The 23,172-nt window shown below is 50.1% G+C and overlaps 1 protein-coding gene across 1 annotated transcript in view; it reads right to left on the bottom strand.

Moving 5' to 3' along the window:
• DCPS (decapping enzyme, scavenger) overlaps positions 1 to 23,172 on the bottom strand; it is a 42,400-nt gene that overhangs the window by 5,366 nt on the left and 13,862 nt on the right. The window contains exons 3-4 of the mRNA XM_054441565.2: positions 8,923 to 9,068; positions 2,017 to 2,130 (exon numbers count right to left, since the gene is read on the bottom strand). Coding sequence (XP_054297540.2) covers positions 2,017 to 2,130; positions 8,923 to 9,068 — 260 coding nt within the window. The remainder of the gene's footprint in view (positions 1 to 2,016; positions 2,131 to 8,922; positions 9,069 to 23,172) is intronic.

Raw genomic sequence — 23,172 nt, 5'->3', positions numbered from 1 at the left:
CAGGAGGCGGAGGTTGCAGTGAGCTGAGATCACACGACTACACTCCAGCCTGGGCAACAGAGTGAGACTCTGTCTCAAAACAAAAAAAAAGAATTAAGCAAAGGTTAAGAAGGACCACACCTGCATCGCTATGAAGCAAAGTGTGACATTTAAGCTGGCCCTTTCATGACCCTTGAGGACAAGTAATTCTAGCCCTGTGGCTGGCAGCCAGAGTGCAGCTCCTAAAGGCTTTCCTGTCTTAAAGGGGACAGAGAAAGGGAGGTTCCACTGGCAGGTGAAGCAGAACCCGGAGACACTGGGGTCAGAAGGATGGCAGATTTCTCTTCTCTGCCGTGGGCTCTAATGCATTCAGGGCTTCTGGAATACAGACGGACAAGTCTGTTTTGTTGTCCCTCCATGGCCTTAAGACTGCCATCCCCTGGCAAGCTCTTCAGTCTTCAAGAGTCTGGTGCAGCAGAAGGTCCTCCTGCCCCACACCTCCATGGCCCTGCTGGGATTCTCATTAATGGTGGGCCCCACCTCCTGTGACCTAGGCTCTGACCCCGGATCTCTAGGTGCAGGGCAGCCCCACGAGACAGATGGGGGTTTGAAGAGCCACCACTCAGTTTGAGACAAGGGACCTTCAGGTCCTACCTCTTCAAATGCCTACAGAGCCAGTCCTGGCTCCCTCCTTCAAGGCCTGAAGGTGGCACAGGCAGAGAGAAGCTGCAGGGAAGGGCAGAGTGGATGCAGGCGTTCCCTTAGCCTCTCGCTGCAGCGCCCCACACAAGGAGAGCCCTCTTCTTTGAACTTACTTGGCTCTAGAAAATCATCGATCAATGCTGCAACTTTGGAAAATCCCTTCAAATTCTTTCCCACCCCTTGGGTCACATTTGGGAATTCCCACAAGCCTCTTGTCAAGAGACGAATTATGCTCACTTGCCTGTGTAACCCTGAGCCAAAATCCCACCCCTTTATCCCACGTCAAAACTGAAGGCGTCGTGGGCAGCCACAACTGGGAAAGCAGAGGGAACGAGCCCATAAAGGGGCAGACGAGGCTCACTCCAAGGCACCTTCTCTACCAGAGTCTCTCCAGCCTGTGACGGGTGCAGAAACTAGACGGGCCCACCGAAAGCAGAACGGCACATCTGAGCCTGGATTACTCCACAGGTGAAAGTGCAGGAGAGAAGATGTCTGTCCGCTCCCAGTGCCCATGCCTGCCTGCCTACCTCAGCCTTATCCAGGCCCTTCTTCTGTTGCAGGCTGAGCACAGCCAGGTTCCAGTCTGTGGTAAGAACAGCACTCTCTGCAACACAGTGACTCTGCCTGTTTCTGACCCTGTCAGGGTATAAAAGTTTCTGATACTCTCAGGTATAAAAGAGGTGGTGGTAAGTGATAACTGTGGTGGTGGGCTGGTCTGGGAGAGACAGAAGACCATAGGGAACTGGAAAGGGATACCTGTGAGGGAGGACGGCTCCTCCCAAACCTGCTCCTCAGGAAAGTAGGAGAAGCAGAGGTGCTTGGAGGCAGGGCATAGGGCCGAGGGGCCCGAGTGGAAGTCTGGACTAAGCTACTCCACAGCTTGGGCTGAGGAGGCGATGCCTTGGGTTGGTCACCATGGTTCCTGCCTGCCAGTGCTTCAGAACACGGGCCTGCCTGGATCTGCTGGTGTCAAGGGGAACGGAGAAAATGGAAACACCCCACCCGAGGGCTCCAGATGCGGGTGGAAGCACAGGTGGCTGCCCAGACCACTTGGCTGGTAAGGAATGGCCTATATAGTCATGGCCACAAACATCACCCCATTTTACCTCTTGTGTGGGAAGACAGCCAGAAAGGGCTTTAAGCTGACCCATTAAAGCAAAAGCACTTATGTATGACAGGTATCCACCCAGTCCCCACAGAGAGCTCAGGCCAACCCTCGTTGGTTAATTATAATCTGCTTAGAGACAGGCCAGCGTGAGAAAGAGGGCAGTCAGAAGGACCAGCACTTACAGCAGGGTGGCCAGAGACCAGGGCATTCCAGCCAGAAACCTTTACCTGCTGTTGGTTCCACTTGAGGTCAGGGATGAGGACAAAACCATCAGAGGGATCTGGGTTCTCGAAAACAATCCGGTCTGCTTCAGCCTTCTTGTCGAGAATGTTATACACCCACTGAAAGGAGGGGGAGAGAGATGGTTCACAAATCCACTCATCACCCCTTGACAGATACCCCAGACTGAGCTCGGTGCATTCCCCGGCCTCTCCAGGAGACAGGACCAAGACACAAAAGGCCGCCACGCTCAGAGGATCTACATCCGGGCTGCCCTGTCCCCAAGCATCTGTTCTTAGGGGTCCAGAAGGGACCTCCCCCTTCCCACTCCAGCTGGCACTCAGCCATGAGTCATCACAAGGGTCTCTGCAGCTTGGATGGGGCCAGGCTGTTCCTGGTCAGCACAGCGCACATGCTCTGCGGAGGCCTCACAGACCCAGGCTGTGTCTGCCCTCTATAGCAGTGACCCCTCCACCGCTCACAGGACTCAGGGGAAGAGCTGCCTCCATGGATCCTATTTCACTCTATTCAGGACTATGGGGCAAAGAGAGGTAGGAGGTGGAGGGCACCGCGGTTTCCTTCTGTGGAGGGGCCAGCTACCCACCAGCGCAGTGAGAGCCTCTGCCTCTAGCAGCTCATGTGTGCAGGTTTCCTGCCGCGCTGGGATTCTCATCAGCAGTGGGCTCAGCACCTCTGCCCGCCTGGAGCCGCTGCAGATGCCGGTTTATCAGCAGTCTCTGCTGACACAGGCCCCGCATGGCAAAGCAGAAATGAAAGCTATGTAGAGACACAGAGACAGCGACCTCACCAAGACCTTTCAGGGCTACCCAGGGCTCCTGGCCCCTGTGTCACCCTTGGATCAGCTGCTGTCAACAGTCTGCAGAGGACCTTTCCCAGGCCTGTGTTGACCCAAGGACATCACTTTACAGAGATGGTCCTGGAGGCCTGTCTGAGGTTAGGAGGCTGCAGGAGGTTGGGCTGAGAAGTCCCCTGGGCTCACAGGCCTGAAACCCCAGTACCCCCAGCTCTTCTCTACTTCCCCCAGCTCTCAGGGCCCTTTGCAAACATGAACTCATGCAGGACAGTGAACTCTGCCCTACATCTGGGGGAGAGACCTGCTAGGAAACCAGAGAGGGGAGTGGCTGAGGACACACTACTGCCCCTTCCTCCTCACAGTCAGAACGGTCTCCGAGCTCACTGATGTAGGAGAAGAAGCCACGGACACGAGGTGGGATGGGGAGGCCAGGGAACCGACATCACCAGGCAGGCATCCATGGTCCTCCTTCCACTCCCAGAAGTGCTGGACAGGCAGCATCACCGAAGGCTAGAGGCACAGGGACTGCCTTAGGGTCCGCACAACCTCACACCTTGAGCCTGGAGGGCTGAACACACTGCATTGAATCCTCACCTCTCAGCTGGGACGGACTTGGGGAGAGGGCAGCTGGGCCTCGAGGTCTCCTGCAACTCTCTACCCACAGGAAGCATTTCAGCTCAGAGGGCCCCAAACCCCTCACAAGGCCCCAAACCCCTGACAAGACCCACAGGCCGGTCACAATGTGGTCCATTCACAACAGAAGACAGTCAGTTCCCAAGAAACCGAATGACGCCCCTTCCTGGGAGGGATCTGGAGGACACCCAGCAGCCGCTTCCTCATGCAGTGCTGGGGCCAGAGCAATGCATGGCCAGCACATCCACAGAGGCATTTCCTCTCTGACCTGAAATCTCCTGGGAATGTGATGCCAGAGGAAGAAGCCAGCGGAAATACAAGGGAGGGAGGGAGACGGCATTCCCTACAGACAGCCTCAACGCACCCCATAAGCAGACCTCCCCACAGCCCGTCCCTGATTCACAGAAAAGGGGCATCTGCCTCTGACTGGTATAAGAGCAAGAGTGAGCAGGTTCTGAGCCAAGGAGACCTGGTTTCATCTCCCAGCTGTCACTGGGTGAGTGACTGATGCCTCCTTTGTAAAATGGGGCTGATGATATCTACGTAAAGGTGGTGAAGGTTTTCAGAGAGAACATGCACATGAAGGCACCTAGCACAGGCAGTATAAGGGAGGCCCCCTACGAGTGGCAAAGGTGGTGGGATGGTATGCCAGAGGCTACAAAACTGACTGGGGAGAGGAAAAGAGGGAAAGGCGGTGAGAGCAAACGAGGTGGTGAGAGAGGAAATAAGAGCAGGGCTGGAGGACGAGTGACTGCAGGAAGGAGTGATGACCGTGAGAGCAGCTGCACTCTGCCTGGCACTGCTCTCAGTGTCACAGCAACCCTGAGAAGTGGCTGCTATCATCGTTGCCATTTTTTTTTTTAAGATGGAGTCTTGCTCTTTCGCCCAGACTAGAGTGCAGTGGCGTGATCTCGGCTCACTGCAACCTCCACCTCCCAGGTTCAAGCGATTCTCTTGCCTCAGTAGCTGGGATTATAGGTGCCCACCACCACACCCGGATAATTTTTATATTTTTAGTAGAGACGGGTTTTTTTGTTTGTTTTTTTTTTTTTTTTCTGAGACGGAGTTTCAGAAAACTCTTGGCTGGAGTGCAATGGCGTGATCTCAGCTCACTGCAACCTCCGCCTCCCAGGTTCAAGTGATTCTCCTGCCTCAGCCTCCCAAGAAGCTGGGATTACAGGCGTGTGCCACCACACCCAGCTAATTTTTGTATTTTTAGTAGAGATGGGGTTTCGCCATGTTGGCCAGGCTGGTCTCAAACTACTGACCTCAAGTGATCTGCCCGCCTTGGCCCAAAGTGCTGGGATTACAGGCATAAGCCACCGCGCCTGGACAATGTCCCCATTTTACAGGTAAGGAGAATGCAAGTGCAAGGAAGTTCACGCTGGGTCAGCCAATTCCAACCATGAGTATCTGGCTCCTGAGCCTGCACCCTGGGCCAAGGTACATCCTGTCTCCTTGGAGAGGCCTCTGGGAGAGTGGCAGGGAGCTGCATCCACACGAAGCCTCAAGGCCAGAGGCCCAGATAAGAAAGAGGAGAATGAAAGAACAAAATTCACACAAACACAGAGGGCTACGTGATGGGGAGTGCCACCATCTGAAACCACGCCCAAGAACTTGGCCAGCCCCGCCGATAAACGGGGCAGAGGGTGATGCCATCAGCTTTCTGCAACTCACCTGGCTGGACTTCTTTGCAGTAGGCGACACTGGCAGCTCCCTCGGTACCCTCTCTCCCACCTTGACGTCCCATGAAACATCTTGCTCCTTCCTCATCACCTTCTGCTCTCTGCTTCTGCCTGCTGCCTTGCACTTCCCCTCCAGCCATGTGTGGCCTGGCCATGTCTCCCAGGTGTCTTAGCTCAGCACATTGCTGTGCCTGTCCCTCTGAACAGTTACCTGGAGTAGAGAATGGTGGCTGCCATCCTGGCATCATTCTGTGCTGGAAACAATAGCAGGCACATGATATATGGCACCTCTCTCAATTTCCACAACACCCAGGAGGGAGGAGCCGTTAGTTACATTTTTCAGACAAGGAAACCAGGGCTCCGAAATTAAGGACAATGTCACGCTGCTCTTAGATGACAGACTGAGAATCCAAACACCAGGCTGAGGTTGAAGTCTAGCTGGATGACTCACAAACAGACATTTGTAACTAGATGATCTCAAAGGCTGCAGATCCAGACATCCCACTGCAGTTTTTACTGGCAAGTTATAAGTACCTCAAATCTAAGGAGCCAAATAGTATCTCTGGCTTAGGGCACAGATACTGGGACCAGACTGCCTGGTTTTGAGACCTGTCTCCAAAAGGGCTGCTGTGAAGAATAAATGAGGTGTGAGGCTGGTCGCGGTGGCTCACACCTGTAATCCCAGCACTTTGGGAGGTCAAGGTGGGCAGGTCACTTGAGGTCAGGAGTTTGAGACCAGCCTGGCCAACATGGTGAAACTCCATCTCTACTAAAAATACAAAAATTAGCCCAGCGTAGTGGCGGGTGCCTGTAATCTCAGCTACTTGGGAGGGTGAGGCAGGAGAATCACTTGAACCTGGCAGGAGAAGGTTGCAATGAGCCGAGATCACACCATTGCACTCCAGCTTGGGCAACAAGAGTGAAACTCCGTCTCAAAAATAAATAAATAAGTAAATAAATAAATAAATGAGGTGTGATGCACATAAATGCTTAGAGCAGTTCTTGGCACTATGCATAGTAAGTGCTCAATAAATTCCAAACTGAACTCACTGTCTTCCATGCAAACCCACTCTTCTGTTTCTGTCCCCTATACTGGGTCATGAATTATCCTTCTATCCACTCATCACCCAACCTCTTCCCTCCTCTCTCCACGTCAACCATTTGCTAAGCCCCATCCAGCCCTGTGAAGACCTACCTCTTAAATTGCTCCAGAATCCTTCCCCACTGCCCCTACCATGGTTGAGACCCATACTGGTTTTTCCCAGTCTTCCTGTTCTATGCTCACCCCCACTCCACCAATTAATTCTGCAAATCGGACCATATTATCCACATGCTTAAAACTGTTTAGGGCACCCTCACTGCCTATGGCAACTGTTCTCACATCTGATGGTTGTCAGAAATATCAGAGAGAGAGAGAGAGAGAGAGAGAGAGACAGAGACAGAGAGAGAGAGATTTTTTTAATGCACAATTCCCAGCTCCACTCCCTGAAGGGTGAGATTCAGCAGATATGGAATAGTGCTCTGTGCTTGGTATTTATGAAAATCCCCAGGCAATCCTGATGGTAAGCAAGGTTCAGGAACCCTTGGCCCCCTGGACAAAGTCCACGTGCCTCCGCCTGGCCCCTGCCTACCATCTCAGTGCTGTCTCCTCTGACCCTCCAGCAGCCCAAGCCCCAGCCACACCAAACTCCTTGCAGCTCCCCCAAAGCATCGGATGATTCCAGCTCTGTGTGCCTCTGGACTTGCTCCTCCCTCCCCTTGTGCACCTGGTAAACTTCTATTTGTCCTGTAAGACCCAAAGGGAGGATCCTCTCCCTGTTAAGTCCCGACTGTCTGCACTGGTCACTGTCCCTCTGCATCACCACGGTAGCTCGTCTAGGCATCAGAGTGCTTATCCCATTGTCACAATTGCCCATTTACAAGTCTATCTTCTCTGTTAGACTGTGAAGATCCTGTCTAGGTTTCATCATCTTGGTGACTCTTCAAAGCCTGGCATAGGACCAGGTCCACAGTAGGTACTCAGTAAACATAATGACTGTTGCCAGTTAAGCTGAGTGCTTGTAAACTAGAAATAGCCAAGAAGGAATACATGAACGGCTCCCGTCAGTCAGGAGTTGGAAGAGTAGTGGAGTTTTCATTGTGCTCTTCTCCGAGTGGAACTGCATAATGGTGTATAATAAGGAATATACATGGTCAGGCACGGTGGCTCACACCTGTAATCCTAGCACTTTGGGAGGCCAAGACAGGCGGACTGCCTGAGCTCAGGAGTTCGAGGCCAGCCTGGGCAACATGGCAAAACCCCATCGCTACTAAAAATACAAAAAATTAGCCAGGCATGGTGGCAAGCACCTGTAATCCTAGCTACTCACACCAACCACATCAGGGCTTCCTTACTTGAATCTCAGGTCTGCACAACCAGCACAACAGAACAACTGTTCCAGGAGATTCCCTAGGACCCTGAACAGCAGAAACTCTAAGAAGGTGGAGACACAGTTCCTTTCTACTTGGAAAACAGAACAAGTGCTGGGACTTTAAAAACAAACAAACAAACAACAACAACAACAAAAAACAAGTCAGCTTGAGCCAGATGCACCCCACGCAAACTGCTGCCCAGGGAGACCAGGGCTGAACCAGGCTGGAGAAGGGGGCTGGCGGCACATAGGCCTCCCAAGGAAACGTCATTCCTGCAGGCCCTGTCAGCCTCCCTTTCCTTACTCCTGTCAAGTACAATTCACCTTGCAGTGGCCACACACACAGCACACCCTCCCTTCTTCTGGGCCAGGGAGGAGTGGCTGTGAGTTCCTCACATCACAACACCCTCCACCACAGTGACCTGAATCTTGGGGAGAAAAGCGAGAAATGCTCAAAGAGAACAAGGGTGAGCGATAAAGACAAGGCACAGTGTCAAGAGTCAGTGAGTGGGCAAGAAACTGACTCATCAATAAGCATCCATCATATTTAACTCTGAGTACTCACATGGGGCCAGTTCCAGGCAGAGGCTCCAGTTGGCGCTGGGCCTAGGCCCAGGGAGGAGTCAGGATCTTGGAGCTAAATGGCCTTGCATCTGGCCTGGCCAGACGACTGCCAGCTTGTGAATGGAGTCCCTGCACCAAATGCCCGGGGCCAATGGGGTCCTGCCTTCTTTTGGACGAATGCAAGGGGGAGTGGGTGAGGGAAGAGTTTTTTACTGAGACTGAGATCCTGCAGGCCAGTTTGCCGCAGTTGAAACCAGGAATAAGAGTCTGGACAGGGTGGGACTAACTCAACATCAGCCTTTTACCCATTCATGGACCCGAAGCAATGGCACAGTCATCCTGAGGCTCAATCGGGGCTACTGCAGAGCAGACACACATTCTTCCAAAGGACTGGATTGCTTTGAGGTCCCCAGAGAGCCTCCACGGCATGCCCAAGTACATCGGGTGGGACCAAGACCAGCATCAGTTCCCCCACCCCCAAAGCCTTCTCTCACCATGCTATATAAAATGGCAACTGCCCACCCCAGGCCTTTTGGTCCCACTTATCCTGTCTATTTCTCTCTGCAGCCCTCATTATCTCACAGAGCATATAGATCCTGAGATATCTGTGTATAGTCACATACTGTGTGACTGTGCATGGGATGTAAGCTGCACGAGGCGGGGATCTGTCCGGCATGCTCTCTACTGTACCCCCATCCCCTCGCCCAGCACAGCGCCTGGCCCCTAATATGACCCCAATAGACACTCGTAAGAGGAGGCACCAGCCACGGGAGCAGTGCTCTGCGTCTGAGACATGCAGCCAGTCACCTGGATGCTGAGGCTCTGGGACTCCAGGTGGGGTAAAGTAATGTTCCTGTAGTCATCTCCTGTCTCTCGGATCAGGCGGAGGTCCTGGCGCAGGTACTTCTGCAGGTGTTTCTCTGTGGCAGGGTAAACCACGGTCGTCTTTACATCTGCAACGACACAGCACAGCCCGTGACAGGGAAGCAGTGCCCACTCTCTATGCCACAGGCACCATGGTGAGGAGAGAACTCCCACCCCGGCTTTGATTCCCTGAGGGAAGCCAAAATCCAAGAGGATCATGCACCCAAGATCCACTCCCACAGAGTGCCTTGTGCCACTGCATTCACGAGCTGAGCCACACTCAGAATCTGGAAAACACAAGGTTCTTACCTGTGGGTCACTGGGCCCCTCATCAGGTAAACCCCAGCCCTTCCTGCTCCATCTTCCAGGCACAGGAATGAGAAGTCTCTAACTCTTCTCACATATCAAATTTCTAGGTATGTGGCTTTCTGGACCCAAAGCTGAAAATGTGGTTTAAAGGCCGGGCGCAGTGGCTCACCCTGTAATCCTAGCACCTTGGGAGGCCGAGGCAGGCGGATCCTCTGAGGTCGGGAGTTCGAGACCAGCCTGACCAACGTGGAGAAACCCCCTCTCTACTAAAAATACAAAATTAACCGGGCATGGTGGCACATGCCTGTAATCCCAGCTACTCAGGAGGCTGAGGCAGGAGAACCACTTGAACCTGGGAGGCAGAGGTTACGGTGAGCCCAGATTGTGCCACTGCACTCCTGCCTGGGCAACAAGAGCGAAACTCCATCTCAAAACACACACACACACACACACACACACACACACACACACACATATATATGTATATATATGGTTTAAAGCCCAGTAGTCTCCTTAATGACGGGCAGTGCAGCACAGCGCAGTGGTTCCAGGCACAGACTCTGGAGCCAGACTGAGTTCAATTCCTGGCTCTGCCTGCTCCTTATTCTGAATGGGACCTTGGCCCCACCCAGGAGCACGGTTTAGCTGTTTAACCTCTTGGTGCCCTTACTTCCTCATCTGCCAAATGAGGATAGTAAAAGCTCCTGTGTCATAAGGCTGGGAGGATTAAACAAGTCAATTACCTGTGAAGTTCTTAGAACAATGTCTGGCACACAGTAAATACCACGTAAGTGCTGTGATGTTTAATCCAGGGTTTCTCAATCTCAGCACCACTGACATTTTGGCCTGGACAATTCTCTGTTGCAGGGGCTGTCCTGTGCATTGAGGGATGTTCAGCTGCATCCCTGGCCTCTATTGGGATGTTAGTAGCACCCTCCCCAAGTTGTGACAATCCAAAATGTCTCCAGACATTGCCAAATGTGTCTCCTGAAAGGAAAAACTGTCCCCAGGTGAGAAGCACAGTTTGAAACTAGAAGGATGTCTTGCAGTTTTCCTAAACAGACTCTAGGCTAGCTTCCTGGTCCAAAACCACCTGGTTTTGGTTAAGTCCTTTCCCTTATTTTTAATAACATCTGGTACAATTGTTATCATTACTCTAACATGTATACATAGTGTTTTAACATAGATTTTACGGGTATTTCCAAATCAGCTTGGATCTTTCTCAAAAGACCCATGGTTCCCCTCTGACTTTCTTAATCTGGGTTCAGATAGGCTCTCCCAGGGAAACCCGAGAGAGCTGAAAACCCAGCGGGCACATTTCACCACCACGAAGTCCTCATACTCAGTCACACACCGCAAAACCCGGCTAAGAACTATCAACCTATACTTTCATATTTGGTCTGAGGTCATAGGTGGTTTTAACCCCGCTTTCATACGTCAGTGAAGAGGGTGGGCTGGGACTCAAAAGAGTCATCCAGTATCACACTGTGAAATGTGGCAGAGGCGAACCTGGAACTGAGGCCTTCTTACCCTAAAGCCAGCACTCCTGCAACACCACAGGCTACTTCCAATTTCTACTTCCAAGTCCCAGTGGGGATGTACAGAGATGACATACCAGGCACATGGCTTCTGTCCCGTCAAACATCCCAGTCTATCAGCTCTGGGAGGCACAGCAGCACAGTGGGAAGACATAGATGCTGGCCCCGGGCTGGCCACATGACTCTCCATACTGGCTGTGTACCCCTGGGCATGGGGCTTAACGTCTTAGAGCCTTGGCCTCCTCACCTATTAAAGGGTGGTCATCAAATCTGCCTCACAGAGTTGTTTACATTAAATAAAAATGTCACCTGGATCACTGGAGTTGCTAAATAAATGTCACCCAATCCTGGGAATCCCTGGATTTGACCCTGAAAAGGGGGCATGAAGGCCTCCTCACAACTCTCTGAGGAGCAGCAAAAAACTGTTTCTTGCTTCTCACTCTGTTCTCTAACAGCTCAGCGTCATGGATCATAGGCCAGAGGTCAGAGGTCAGGCACACCAAGATCTCAAGAGGCGGGAGACTGCTTGAAGTAGATTGAACGGCACCACCTTGGCCCTTGCAGTGGACCTGAGGGAAATCCATACATCTGCAGTGGAGCTTGGTGGATGAGAACAGAGATTTTGAAGCCAGTCAGCCTGGGTGCAAGTCCTGGCTCTGCACTTATTAGCTGCGTAACCTCATGCAAGTGACTAACCCTCTCTGTGGCTTCATCTCCTGACTTCTACAATCTGGGGTAACAATAACAGCACATACCTTCCAGGGCTGTTGGGAGAATTAAACCAGTCAGTAGAAGGAAAGATTCAGGAAGTGCCTCACATGGAGAAAAGCACTCCCCCCAGGCTAGCTTGGATTCTCTCCACTGTTGCCTCAGTTGCTTGGGTTGGGCAGTGGAGCTCCCTGAGAGTGGGGGTGAGATGGGCAGGGCACAGAGGCAGAGCAGGCACTGGAGAGCAGCCAGGTTCTGCGGGCAGGGTCACCCAGCCGGGCTCCCAGCCTGGGGCTCCTGGCTGCTCCAGATCAGAAAGCCACCCGGCCTGTGAGCATGCCCTGGTCTGCCGAGGCCTGTGCGAGACCTGCCCCAGCCACCCAGGGTGCAGGGAAACTGGCGTCTCACCCAGCCAGCCCCTCCCGCCTCCCCTCAGCAGCAAGAGCATCCACAGGCGCTTATTTTCCAACTGCTCACTTCCTGCCATCCTCCTGCCTTTCCTGAGGTGCGCCTGCAGGGATGGGAACCTGACTGCAGTACTCTCAGAGCTCCCCACGTCCCTCTAGAGCATTCACTCCTAAGGGGCCTGGCTTCTCTCAGATCTCCACCAAAAGCCTCAGTCAGGGCCACACTGAGGTGGGGGCTGCCACCCTCAAACTGTCCCCTGCTCCACAGCTCCCGTGCTTCCTGCCGTGGACTACGAGGCTGTTGGTCACCTCGCTCTGGCCCTCTTTCCACCTTCATGCACTGCCTCTCTCCCACTTGGGGCCTCTGCTCCAGCCTCGCCGGCTCCCCACTGACCCACTAACTCACGTCAGCCATGGGCTCCTCTCTGGGCAGTGCACTGGCCACTCCCACGGCCGAGCTGACCCTCCTACCCAACGAGCCACGCTGCTCCTTGCTTCGTCCAGGCCTCTGCTCTGAGGCCAGTTCCTCAGGCTCGGTCAGCTCTGGTAAAACAGCAGCCCTAACCTCGGGGTCCTCTGTCTCCTCCACCAGCCTGCTTCCTCTTCACTTCTCACTCCCTCACAGCAGCATGTGGATTGACTGTCTGACTCCCCAACTACTATGCAGCTTCCAGAAGAAAAAAAAAATTGTCCCCAGCACCTGGAATAGTGCCTGGCATACAGTAAGCACTCAGTAAATACTTAGTGAACAAATGACTCAATGAATCTGGCCTTTTCGACTTAAACCCAGGAAGAGCATTTTTGTCCCAAATGGAATAAAACCTCTTTGATACAAATCAATATATTTCCTAATGCTAAGGTTTACATTGGCGGCCAAAAAAACAATGAACACTGGTGTTTACCTCAATGCCTGTCAAGATGTTGACCTGCAGCTGAACTTCGGGAGGAGTCTGGTCAGGAGTCAATGCTCAATAAACAATCAAACCATCAGGTGAAAACAAGTTGGGAAACAGGATACACAGGCACAGTCTCAAAAATATCTCCCATAGATTACTTATTAATTACAAAGGGAACACGAGTCGCTTTACAGCAGCAAAAGGCTACCACCTCGGCCAGGCCATGGGTGTCACCGTCACCCCTGCTGGGCACGCCGACATCATGTGCCTCCTGATCATGTGGAATTCTGGCCAAAAATGCATAACCTGAGTCCAGTCATGAGGAAATATCAGCAAACCGAAATCCAGGGGCATTCAACAAAACTAGTGGCTTTGTAACACTACAAAAATGTCAAAGTTAGGATAGACAAAGAAGGCTGAGGAATTGCTCCAGATGAAGGGAGACTAAAGAGACGGGACTAAAGGGATTGGATTAGATCCGGGGTTGGGATCCGGGGAGGGGCGCCCTGCACTGAAGCAACTGGCACAACTTAACTATGGACTGCATGTCACAGAAGTCTCATACGAATGGGAAATCTCCTGAAATTGATAATTTTACCCTTTTTTATATCCATCGTTATCATTATTCTATGTATATGTGGAGACAGAAAAAGCTAATGTGGCAAATGTTAACAGGTGAAGTCCTTTTATTTATTTATTTATTTTTTGAGACAGAGTCTCGCTCTGTCGCCCAGGCTGGAGTGCAGTGGCGCAATCTCGGCTCACTGCAAGCTCCGCCTCCCAGGCTCACACCATTCTCCTGCCTCAGCCTCCTGAGTAGCTGGGACTACGGGCGCCCGCCACCATGCCTGGCTAATTTTTTGTATTTTTAGTAGAGACAGGGTTTCACCGTGTTAGCCAGGATGGTCTTGATCTCCTGACCTTGTGATCCACCTGCCTCGGCCTCCCAAAGTGCTGGGATTACAGGCATGAGCCACCGCGCCCAGCCATGAAGTCCTTTTATAAGGGAGTTCTTTGTACTATTCTTACAACTTTTCTGCAGGAATGGAATTTTTTTTAGTAGGAAAATTTTTTTTAAGGTGTCAATACTTTTCGGAACCTCAGCCCTATAACACTATTCTAAGCCTGACATGCAAATGAACTCATTTACTCCTCATGACCAACATGAACGGGTATTATTATGATTGCATTTTACATATGAGGAAACTGAGGCCCAGGGCCTGGAGCGGCCCCCAAGGGCCCACAGCCCCGTGTGGTGCTCAGGGCCGGGCCCCACACCGGCAGCCCCATCTGCCCACGGCAGGTCAGCAGATGAGGCCCGGTGGCCTTGCCAGGCTCTCCCTGCCACAGGCTGTCTGGCAAGTGGACTGAGGGCACCGCCTGCTCAGGATGAGTGATACCGTGCAACGCCCCTGCCCAGCGCTCTTCCTGGTAGCCAGAGAACTGACCAACTCCCCAGTCCCACCCTCCTGCTGGGATTCTCATTATTTATCTATTTATGTATTTTTTGAGATGGAGTCTTGCTCTGTCACCAGGCTGGAGTGCAGTGGTGCGATCTTGGCTCACTAAGACCTCCACCTCCTGGGTTTAAGCGATTCTCCTGCCTCAGCGTCCCCAGTAGCTAGGATTACAGGCCCATGCCACCACGCCCGGCTAATACTTGTATTTTTAGTAGAGACGGGGTTTCACCAAGTTGGCCAGGATGGCCTCGATTTCGTGATCTCGTAATCCGCCCACCTCGGCCTCCCAAAGTGCTGGGATTACAGGTGTGAGCCACCGCGCCTGGCCTTCCTGCTGGCATTCTCCAAACACAGCCTGTGATAACCATAAACCCTCAAAAATCCATCCCTGGAAAATGTTCACAATATATTAAGAGCACCTCCGACACTCCTTACAGAGTTCCCCTGTCATGCTTTTTAACATTGTGTTTGTCTTTTTAATTCAAATTGTACTTGCATATATGTCAAAGAGTCAAATGAAGCTTGTTTTCAAAAACACTTTTCTTCTCCTCCCTGCTCCCAATTTCCAGCTCCTTCAAAGGCACCACTTTCAACACTTCTGGCCACTTCTTTGGTTATATACTTCCAGAATTCTAACTTATATTTTTATATCTTGTTCCTACTTGACTTTTAACTTCTACTATTACTTACTGACTTCTCATTAAGGAAGATGAGGATTTACCTATTTTTACCATCCCTTCACCAAATGCACACACATGCACAAACACACACATATACACAGATACTTCCTAACCCTCAACCTCACAGTACAACTTTACCACAATTTTTGATAAAGCAGTATTCAACATTGATGCTATGATGATGATGTAAATGCTGTTCACTGCCAGATTTACTGTGATTATTTTCTTCTCTTCAGCATAATTTTTGGTGTATGGAATAAGTCATTACATTTTTACTTGTTTAATTTTTTTTCTTTTCTTTTTTTTTTTATTTGAAACTTGAGTCTCACTGTGTCTCCCAGGCTGGAGTGCAATGGCACGATCTTGGCTCACTGGAACCTCTACCTCCCGGGTTCAAGCGATTCTCGTGCCTCAGCAACCCGAGTGAGTAGCTGGGATTACAGGTGCCCACCACCATGACCCGCTAATTTTTGTATTTTTAGTAGAGATAGGGTTTCACCATGTTAGTCAGGCTGGTCTCAAACTCCTGACCTCAGGTGATCCACCCGCTTCAGCCTCCCAAAATTCTGGGATATAGGTGTGAGCCACCGTGCCCAGCCAGAGAAGGCATCTCCACCCAAATTCTGGCCACTTGTTTAATTTTCTATAAACATGTCACTAATTCATCCCCAAATCCACTTCCCTGTTTACATAAATCTCCTCTTATGTGTTAAACTCATCAGGCAAGCCAGGCACAGTGGCTCATGCCTATAGTCCCAGCAATTTGGGAGGCCAAGGCAGGGAGATTACTTGAGACCATGAGTTTGTGACTAGCCTGAGCAATATAGTGAGATCCCGTCTTTACCAAAAAAAAAAAAAAAAAAAAAAAAAAGCAGAAAAATTAGCTAGGCATGGTGGTGCATGCCTGTAGCCCAGCTACTCAGAAGGCTGAAGTGGGAGGATCCCCTGAGCTGGGAAACGGAGGTTGTGATGAGTGGAGATCTCGCCACTGCACTCCAGCCTGGGGGACAGAGTGAGACCCTGTCTTAAAAAAAAAACTCAACAGGCACATGAACAATGTGTCTTCCCAGAACTTCCGGTTGCCACCCCCAGAAGTAATTCTCAAACTTTAGTGTGGCATTATTATTATTATAAATTCAATTCTTGGAATTTTCATTAGGAAAACTGGGAAAATATTTTCAATTCTCTGAAATAATTTACCAAGTAGATCAGCAGATAAGTATTCAAAGTTCCACCAGAGCATAAAACAGAAATCATTATGCACAATTATTTGTCAGTTAAAAATAAAATTTAAAAATTATACTAAAAAAAAATTTTGCTACTGCAATGTTATGTGACTACAATAACTGTAGAAATACAACTTTAGGGCTGGGTGCAGTGGCTCACACCTGTAATCCCAGTACTTCGGGAGGCCAAGGCGGACGGATCACCTGAGGTCAGAAGTTCAAGACCAGCCTGGCCAATATGGTGAAACCCCATCTCTACAAAAACAAAAAAAAATTAGCCGGGCATGGTGGCTCACTTCTGTAATCCCAGATACTCGGGAGGCTGAGTCAGAAGAGTTGCTTGAACCTGGGAGGTAGAGGCTGCGGTGAGCCGAGATGGCGCCACTGCACTCTAGTCTGGGCAACACAGCAAGACACCATCTCAAAAAACAAACAAACAAAAAACAAAAAAACAACTTTAGGGTCAGGTTTGGTGGCTCATGCCTATAATCGTAGCACTTTGGATCACCTGAACCCAGGAGTTCGAGACCAGCCTGGGCAACATGGCAAAACCCTATCTCTACAAAAAATACAAAAATTAGCTGGGTGTGATAGCACGTGCCTGTAGTCCCAGCTACTCTGGCGGCTGAGGTGGTGGGAGAATCGCTTGAGCCTGGAAGGTCAAGGCTGCAGTGAGCTGTGATCGTGCCACTGCGCTCCAGCCTGGGTGACTGAGCAAGACCCTGTCTCAAAAAAAAAAGAAAAGAAAGAAATGCAACTTTAATACATTTAGAATTATTTGAATGCATTACTTGTTCAAAGAACTTTTTGCATCATGTGTATTTTTTTAACCATTTAAGTATACCTGCTTTGAAAAATACATGCATCAGCTTGCATATATAATATGACAATGGAAATAAACACAATGTTTCTAAAGCTGAACTTTCTACCACTCAAGGTAAAACAATAATTGTATTTTGAAAATTGTTTCCCAGATAAGAGGATTAAAAAGGTCTCTTGTAACTATTGGTAACAGTACAGAATCATCAAATTTGTAAACTGTGAATCACAAACTCAAGTTGTGTCCAGAGATATGGTGCAAGCAAGATATATTTTGAGACTTGAAACATCTGAAAATATATTTATTCTACTGTCACACTTAGGAATTTGGTGGCTGGGTGTGGTGGCTCATGCCTGTAATCCCAACACTTTGGGAGGCTGAAACGGGGGGAAATCTATTGAGCCCAGGAGTTCGAGACCAGCCTGTGCTACATGGCAAGACCCCATACCCCATCTCTACAAAAAATAATAAATTAGCCACGTGTGGTGGTACCTGCCTCTGATCGCCACCACTCGGGAAGCTGAAGTGGGAGAATCACTTGAACTCGGGAGTTTGAGGCTGCCATGAGCTATGACTGTACCACTGGACTCCAACCTGGCAACAAAGTGAGACACTGTCTCAAAAAAAATTTTTTTCTTCTTGCTAAAGAATTTTAGGATAGACTGGCCAACATGGTGAAACCCCGTCTCTACTAAAAATACAAAAAATTAGCTGGGTGTGGTGGCACGCGCCTATAGTCCCAGCTACTCAGGAAGCTGAGGCAGGAGAATCACTTGAACCTCGGAGGGGGAGGTTGCAGTGAGCCGAGATTGTGCCACTGCACTCCAGCCTGGCAACACAGCGAGACTTTGTCTCAAAAAAAAAAAAAAAATGGAATTTTAGGATAGAAAGAAAATCTGAATGCTGGCTGGGCATAGTGGCTAACACCTGTAATCCCAGCCCTTTCGGAGGTTCAGGCAGGCAGATCACCTGAGGTCAGGAGTTCAAGACCAACTTGGCCAACATGGCGAAACCTCGTCTCTAATAAAAATACAAAAATAAGCCTGGCGTGGTGGTGTGCGCCTGTAATCCCAGCTACTAGAGAGAATGAGGCAGGAGAATTGCTTGAACCCAGGAGACGGAGGTTGCAGTGAGCCAAGATGGCACCACTGCACTCCAGCCTGGGCGACAAATTGAGACTCTGTCTCAAAAAAATAAAAAGAAGAAGATCTGAATGCTGCTGTTGTGGAGTCTGAGATCATTATGATGCCCAGTTCTTTGTGACCTGTTTTCTTCTGTCTCCAATGCCCTGATGGTGTGGATGGATCTCAAAGTGGTTTTATTTTCATCCATTGTGCTAGGTAATTGCTGAGCCCTTTCAATCTCAAAAATCATGTTCTTCAGACCTGGGAAACTGTCTTGTATTATTTCTTTAAAGACCTTTCTTCTTCATTTTCTCTGCCTTTTCTTTCTGTAACACCTATTTGGATATTTAACTTCTTGGATTCAGCATCTGACTTTCTTTTTTCCATCCTCCATCTCTTTTGTCTTTGTGTTCGACTTTTAAGGAAGTTTTCTTCACAACTTCATCTTCTACTCTTCTATTTTTTTAATTTTCCATTTCTGCTGTATTTTTAATTTCCAAAAGCTTTAATAAAATTCCTTATTGATAATATTCTTATACATTCAATATAGCAGCATAATTTCTCTGAGATTAATTATAGTTCTTGAAATGTCTTCTCCCCACACAGTTTCTGTCTTCTCCAAGTTTCTTTTCCTTCCCTTCTTTTTCTTGTCTTCTCTTTTTCAGCTGAGGCTTTATTTAGAGTCTGCTCACCCTTGCCTGTCCACTCACTCCTGAAGGGCAGCTCTGTGGGTGTCGCTGTGGTCACCTGGAGCTTCATGTTAAGGTGGTCAGGCTGTTCTTTTGCATTAGGGAACCTCAAGAGTTTAGGTTTTCTCTTGGGCTGGGCAGATTCTCCACAGATGACTTCCAATTGCACATGTGGAGCTATAAGCCTGGCTGACAGTATTCTGGGGATGAGAAAGGGCAGCAACTGGATGGGGGCCGGGGGATCACAGCAACACTGAAAATGCTCAAGGTGTAAACATCCACTCATCTCTCCACACCTCAGTGCCCTGACCCCACTCTCAGCTGTACCTTGAATCTCTTCCAGACCTGGTGTGTCACCCTTTGTGTGATTTTTTTTTTTTTTTTTGAGACAAGGTCCCACTATCACCCAGGATGGAGTGCAGTGGCGTGATCTTGGCTCACTGCAACCTCTGCCAAATGGACTCAAGTGATCCCCCTGCCTGAGCCTACTGAGTAGCTGGGATGACAGGCATGCACCACCATGCCTGGCTAATTTTTGTATTTTTTGTAGAGACAGGGTTTTCCCATGTTGCCCAGGCTAATCTCCAATTCCTGGACTCAAGGGATCTGCCCACCTCAGCCTCCCAAAGTGCTGGGATTACAGGAGTGAGCCACCTTCCCTGGCCACCTGGTATGTCACCCTCTCCAGACATTTCTGCTTTACTCTCCTGCTGGGGCAAGGAAGGAGCAAGTTCCATATGAAAGGGGAAAGGAGACTTGAGGGACTGCTGGCCAAGGTGTCCTCTCTCAGATCCAGTTACCGCTCCTCCCTATGTATCCTAGGTTTGGAAATTTTGTTGTCTCCTCTCCTTTTTCTTTTTTGGAGACAGGGTCTGGCTCTGTCTCCCAGGCTGGAGTGCAGGCTCTATGTCCTGGACTGAAGTGATCTTCCCGCCTCAACCTCCCAGGTAGCTGGGACTACAGGCGCACACCACTACACCTGGCTAATTTTTGTATTTTTTGTAGATATGGGGTTTTGCCACGTTGCCCAGGATGGTCTCAAACTCTTGGGCTCAAGCAATCCACCCACCTTGGCCTCCCAATGTGTTGGGATTAGGGGCATGAGCCACTGCACCCGGCCCTTGTAGTCTAGATGGGTTAATTTTTTTTAAAGAATATTCCTTTAATATCACTGTCAGAGCAGGCTATAAAGGAAGTAGGTGGGCATTCAAACTGTCCCCTTTGCACTAGAAGCCCATGTCCCTGTCTCCTGTCTCCCTTACAATGCTTTACTTTCAATCTTTGCTATTTGTTGCCACGTGACATACTTGCTTGTTCTTTAAGATCATTTCCAGTGGAACATTAGGTCCATGAGAGCAGGGACTCTGTTTCGTACACTGTGTGTGCAGTGCCTAAGATAACACCCGACACTGATTAGACCTCACAGTACAGTCTGTAGAACAGAATATATTACGGCCAGGCACCGTAGCTCACGCCTGTAATCCCAGCACTTTGAGAGGCCGAGGTGGGTGGATCACTTGAGGTCCGGAGTTTGAGACCAGCCTGGCCAGGATGGTGAAACCTCATCTTTACTAAAAATACAAAAATTAGCCAGGCGTGGCTGAACGCACCTGTAATCCCAGCTACTCCGGGGGCTGAGGCAGAATTGCTTGAACCCAGGAGGTGGAGGTTGCAGTGAGTGGAGATCATGCCACCTGAGTGACAGAGGGAGACTCCGTCTCAAAAAAAAAAAAAAAAAGAATGGCCGGGCGCGGTGGCTCACGCCTGTAATCCCAGCACTTTGGGAGGCTGAGGTGGGCAGATCACGAGGTCAGGAGATCGAGACCATCCTGGCTAACACAGTGAAACCCCGTCTCTACTAAAAATACAAAAAATTATCCGGGTGGCGGATGCCTGGAGTCCCAGCTACTTGGGAGGCTGGGGCAGGAGAATGGTGTGAACCCAGGAGGTGGAGCTTGCAGTGAGCCAAGATCGCACCACTACACTTCTGCCTAGGCGACAGAGCAAGACACCATCTCAAAAAAAAAAAAAAAAAAAAGAATACATTATAATCCCATTTTATTTTTAAGAGAGTGTGTACACGTGCAACTGCATACCATATGCACACACAGAAAAGTCTGAAAGGACAGACTGGGCACCGTGGCTCACACCTGTAATCCCAGCACTTTGGGAGGCCAAGGTGGGTGGATCACTAGAGGTCAGCAGTTAGAGACCAGCCTGGCCAACATGGTAAAACCCTGTCTCTACTAAAAATACAAAAATTAGCTGGGTATCATGGGGGTGCCTGTAGTCCCAGCTACTCGGGAGGCTAAGGTAGGAGAGTCGTTTGAACCTGGGAAGCAGAGGTTGTAGTGAGTCAAGACTGCCTCACTACACTCCAGCCTGGGTGACAGAGCAAGATTCCATCTCAAAAAAAAAAAATCTGAAAGGACATCCTCTGAGATGTTAAGAGAGATCAATCCTGGATGATGGAGTTATATATATTTACATATCACTTGTGTAACAAATATGTTAAAAGGAAGCTACCCCTTAAAACTGAGCCCCAGAGATGTTAAGTAATTTGCCCAAGGACACACAGCTATTAATAGTGGCAGAGCTGAGATCTGAACCCAGGCAGTCTGGTTCCTCTATGCAATACTCCCGTATGCCAAAGGCCCAACCTCTTTTGGGCCGTTCCTAAGATACCTGTGCTGGGGCCATGTTTTCCAAAAGCAGCCTTATCAGATAGGAGAAACATGACTAGTTCCAGTTCTTCCTAGAGGCACGTAAACAGCTGTCAGCGAAACCAGAGGGCAAAATGAGGTGCCAGAGCAAGTGAGGTACAGACAGAGGGGTGTGGTCAGAGCATGCAGAGATGACGCTGCTCATGCTCTGCTTGTGCTCTCCACGATGCTTCCTGGGGAGCTCAGGGAAGGAGAGTCCACTCCCCTGAGCTCTGGAGAGCCGTGTGAGGACAGCCTTACCAGGGGATACTGTGGCCAAATGCTGTGGGAAAGCAGGTTCTGGGGGGAGCACAAAGGGACGGAAAAGGACCTTGCTTCCAGACTGGCTCACAACTGGAAACAATAGCTGTTTTGGCCTACATTTGTGGTACCATCCTGCCCCCTCCCACCTCCCCTACCAAGTATAGCAGTGTTAGATTATGGGGTGGGAGGCATGACGGGGGAAGTCCCAGAAGAGGGGCCTGGTGGAGTTCAGGGCAGCAGCTCTTCATTTACAGGATGTTCTAGCGGCGAGAATGATGACAGTGATGCCTCCAGCTGAAAAGCACCCCTCTAGGCATATGTTCCTTCTCTCTGCAGCTCAGATGAGCAGGCTGATGTGCCCCGGACTAACACAGCTCTGACTTGTCCATCAAGACCCTGAGGATCTGCTGCAAGCCCTTCTCTAATAAATAAAGCCACCCTTTGTCCCCCATCTAGACACAAAAGCCCAACTGCTCTCAGAGGTGGGAGGCAGGGCTATCTAGAGGAAAGTTAAGAGCAGCTGCCTCTCTGCTCCCTGCCAAAGCTAGCTTAGCCAAATCCCCAGGAAAATGCTGCTGCACATGAAACATGAAAACACAAACCACAGACAGTCTGCTCTCCTTCCCATACACATGTTCAAACAAGACTGCTTTCCAGCCGTTGCTGATGGCTTCTACACGATGAGCTCATCTCTATGGCTCGGTCTGTGGCTTTTGCTTCCCCTTTGCTCGGAGGAGCCAGCTTAACTTATTTAACCCAGATGTGCAGGCCCAGGAGCACTGAGAAGAAACAACAGCAATGCATGATCTGAGTTGAAGCCCACCCGCCATGTCCTCTCCACAAGAGCCAGGCAGAGCCAGCCAGGAATGGGGCAGATAACCGGACTTCGCGAGGCATGCCAGAGAAAGCCTGAAAGAACGAGAGGTTGGTGGGAGGCTCTCCTGGATCTGCCTTCTCTTTCCTCCTCTGTGGGATGTCCCCTGGCTAGGCGACATTCTCCTCAGCCCTGGCTGCATGGTAACGGAGACCAGGCCAGAGGGTGGAGGGAAGGCTGGCTGCTGTGGATCTTAAGTCATCCTCTGGTCCCAGGCCAAGCAAGGCAGGGTGTTCTCTGTCCTACATTACAGAAATACTGGAAGTGCTCAAGTGAAGCCCGAAGAGACCTCCACGTCAAGGATAAACACGGCTGAAGGGTGTGGTCAGGATCCTACTGGAAACTTCAACCACTCCATAGCAAGCCTCTAACCACTAATTACCTGTCTCTAGGAAAGCACAGAGCTGCTATTAGAGACAGAGGAGAGGCAGACGCTGACTTTAGCAAGACCCTGGATCTGACAGGCTTCTTGTACAAACCCTCAGCTCCTTCCCTT

This window comes from Pongo pygmaeus, chromosome 9, assembly GCF_028885625.2.
Source record: "Pongo pygmaeus isolate AG05252 chromosome 9, NHGRI_mPonPyg2-v2.0_pri, whole genome shotgun sequence".
NCBI lineage: Eukaryota > Metazoa > Chordata > Mammalia > Primates > Hominidae > Pongo > Pongo pygmaeus.
Note: the sequence above shows the minus strand (reverse complement) of the source record. Positions and strands in the feature narration are given on the sequence as shown.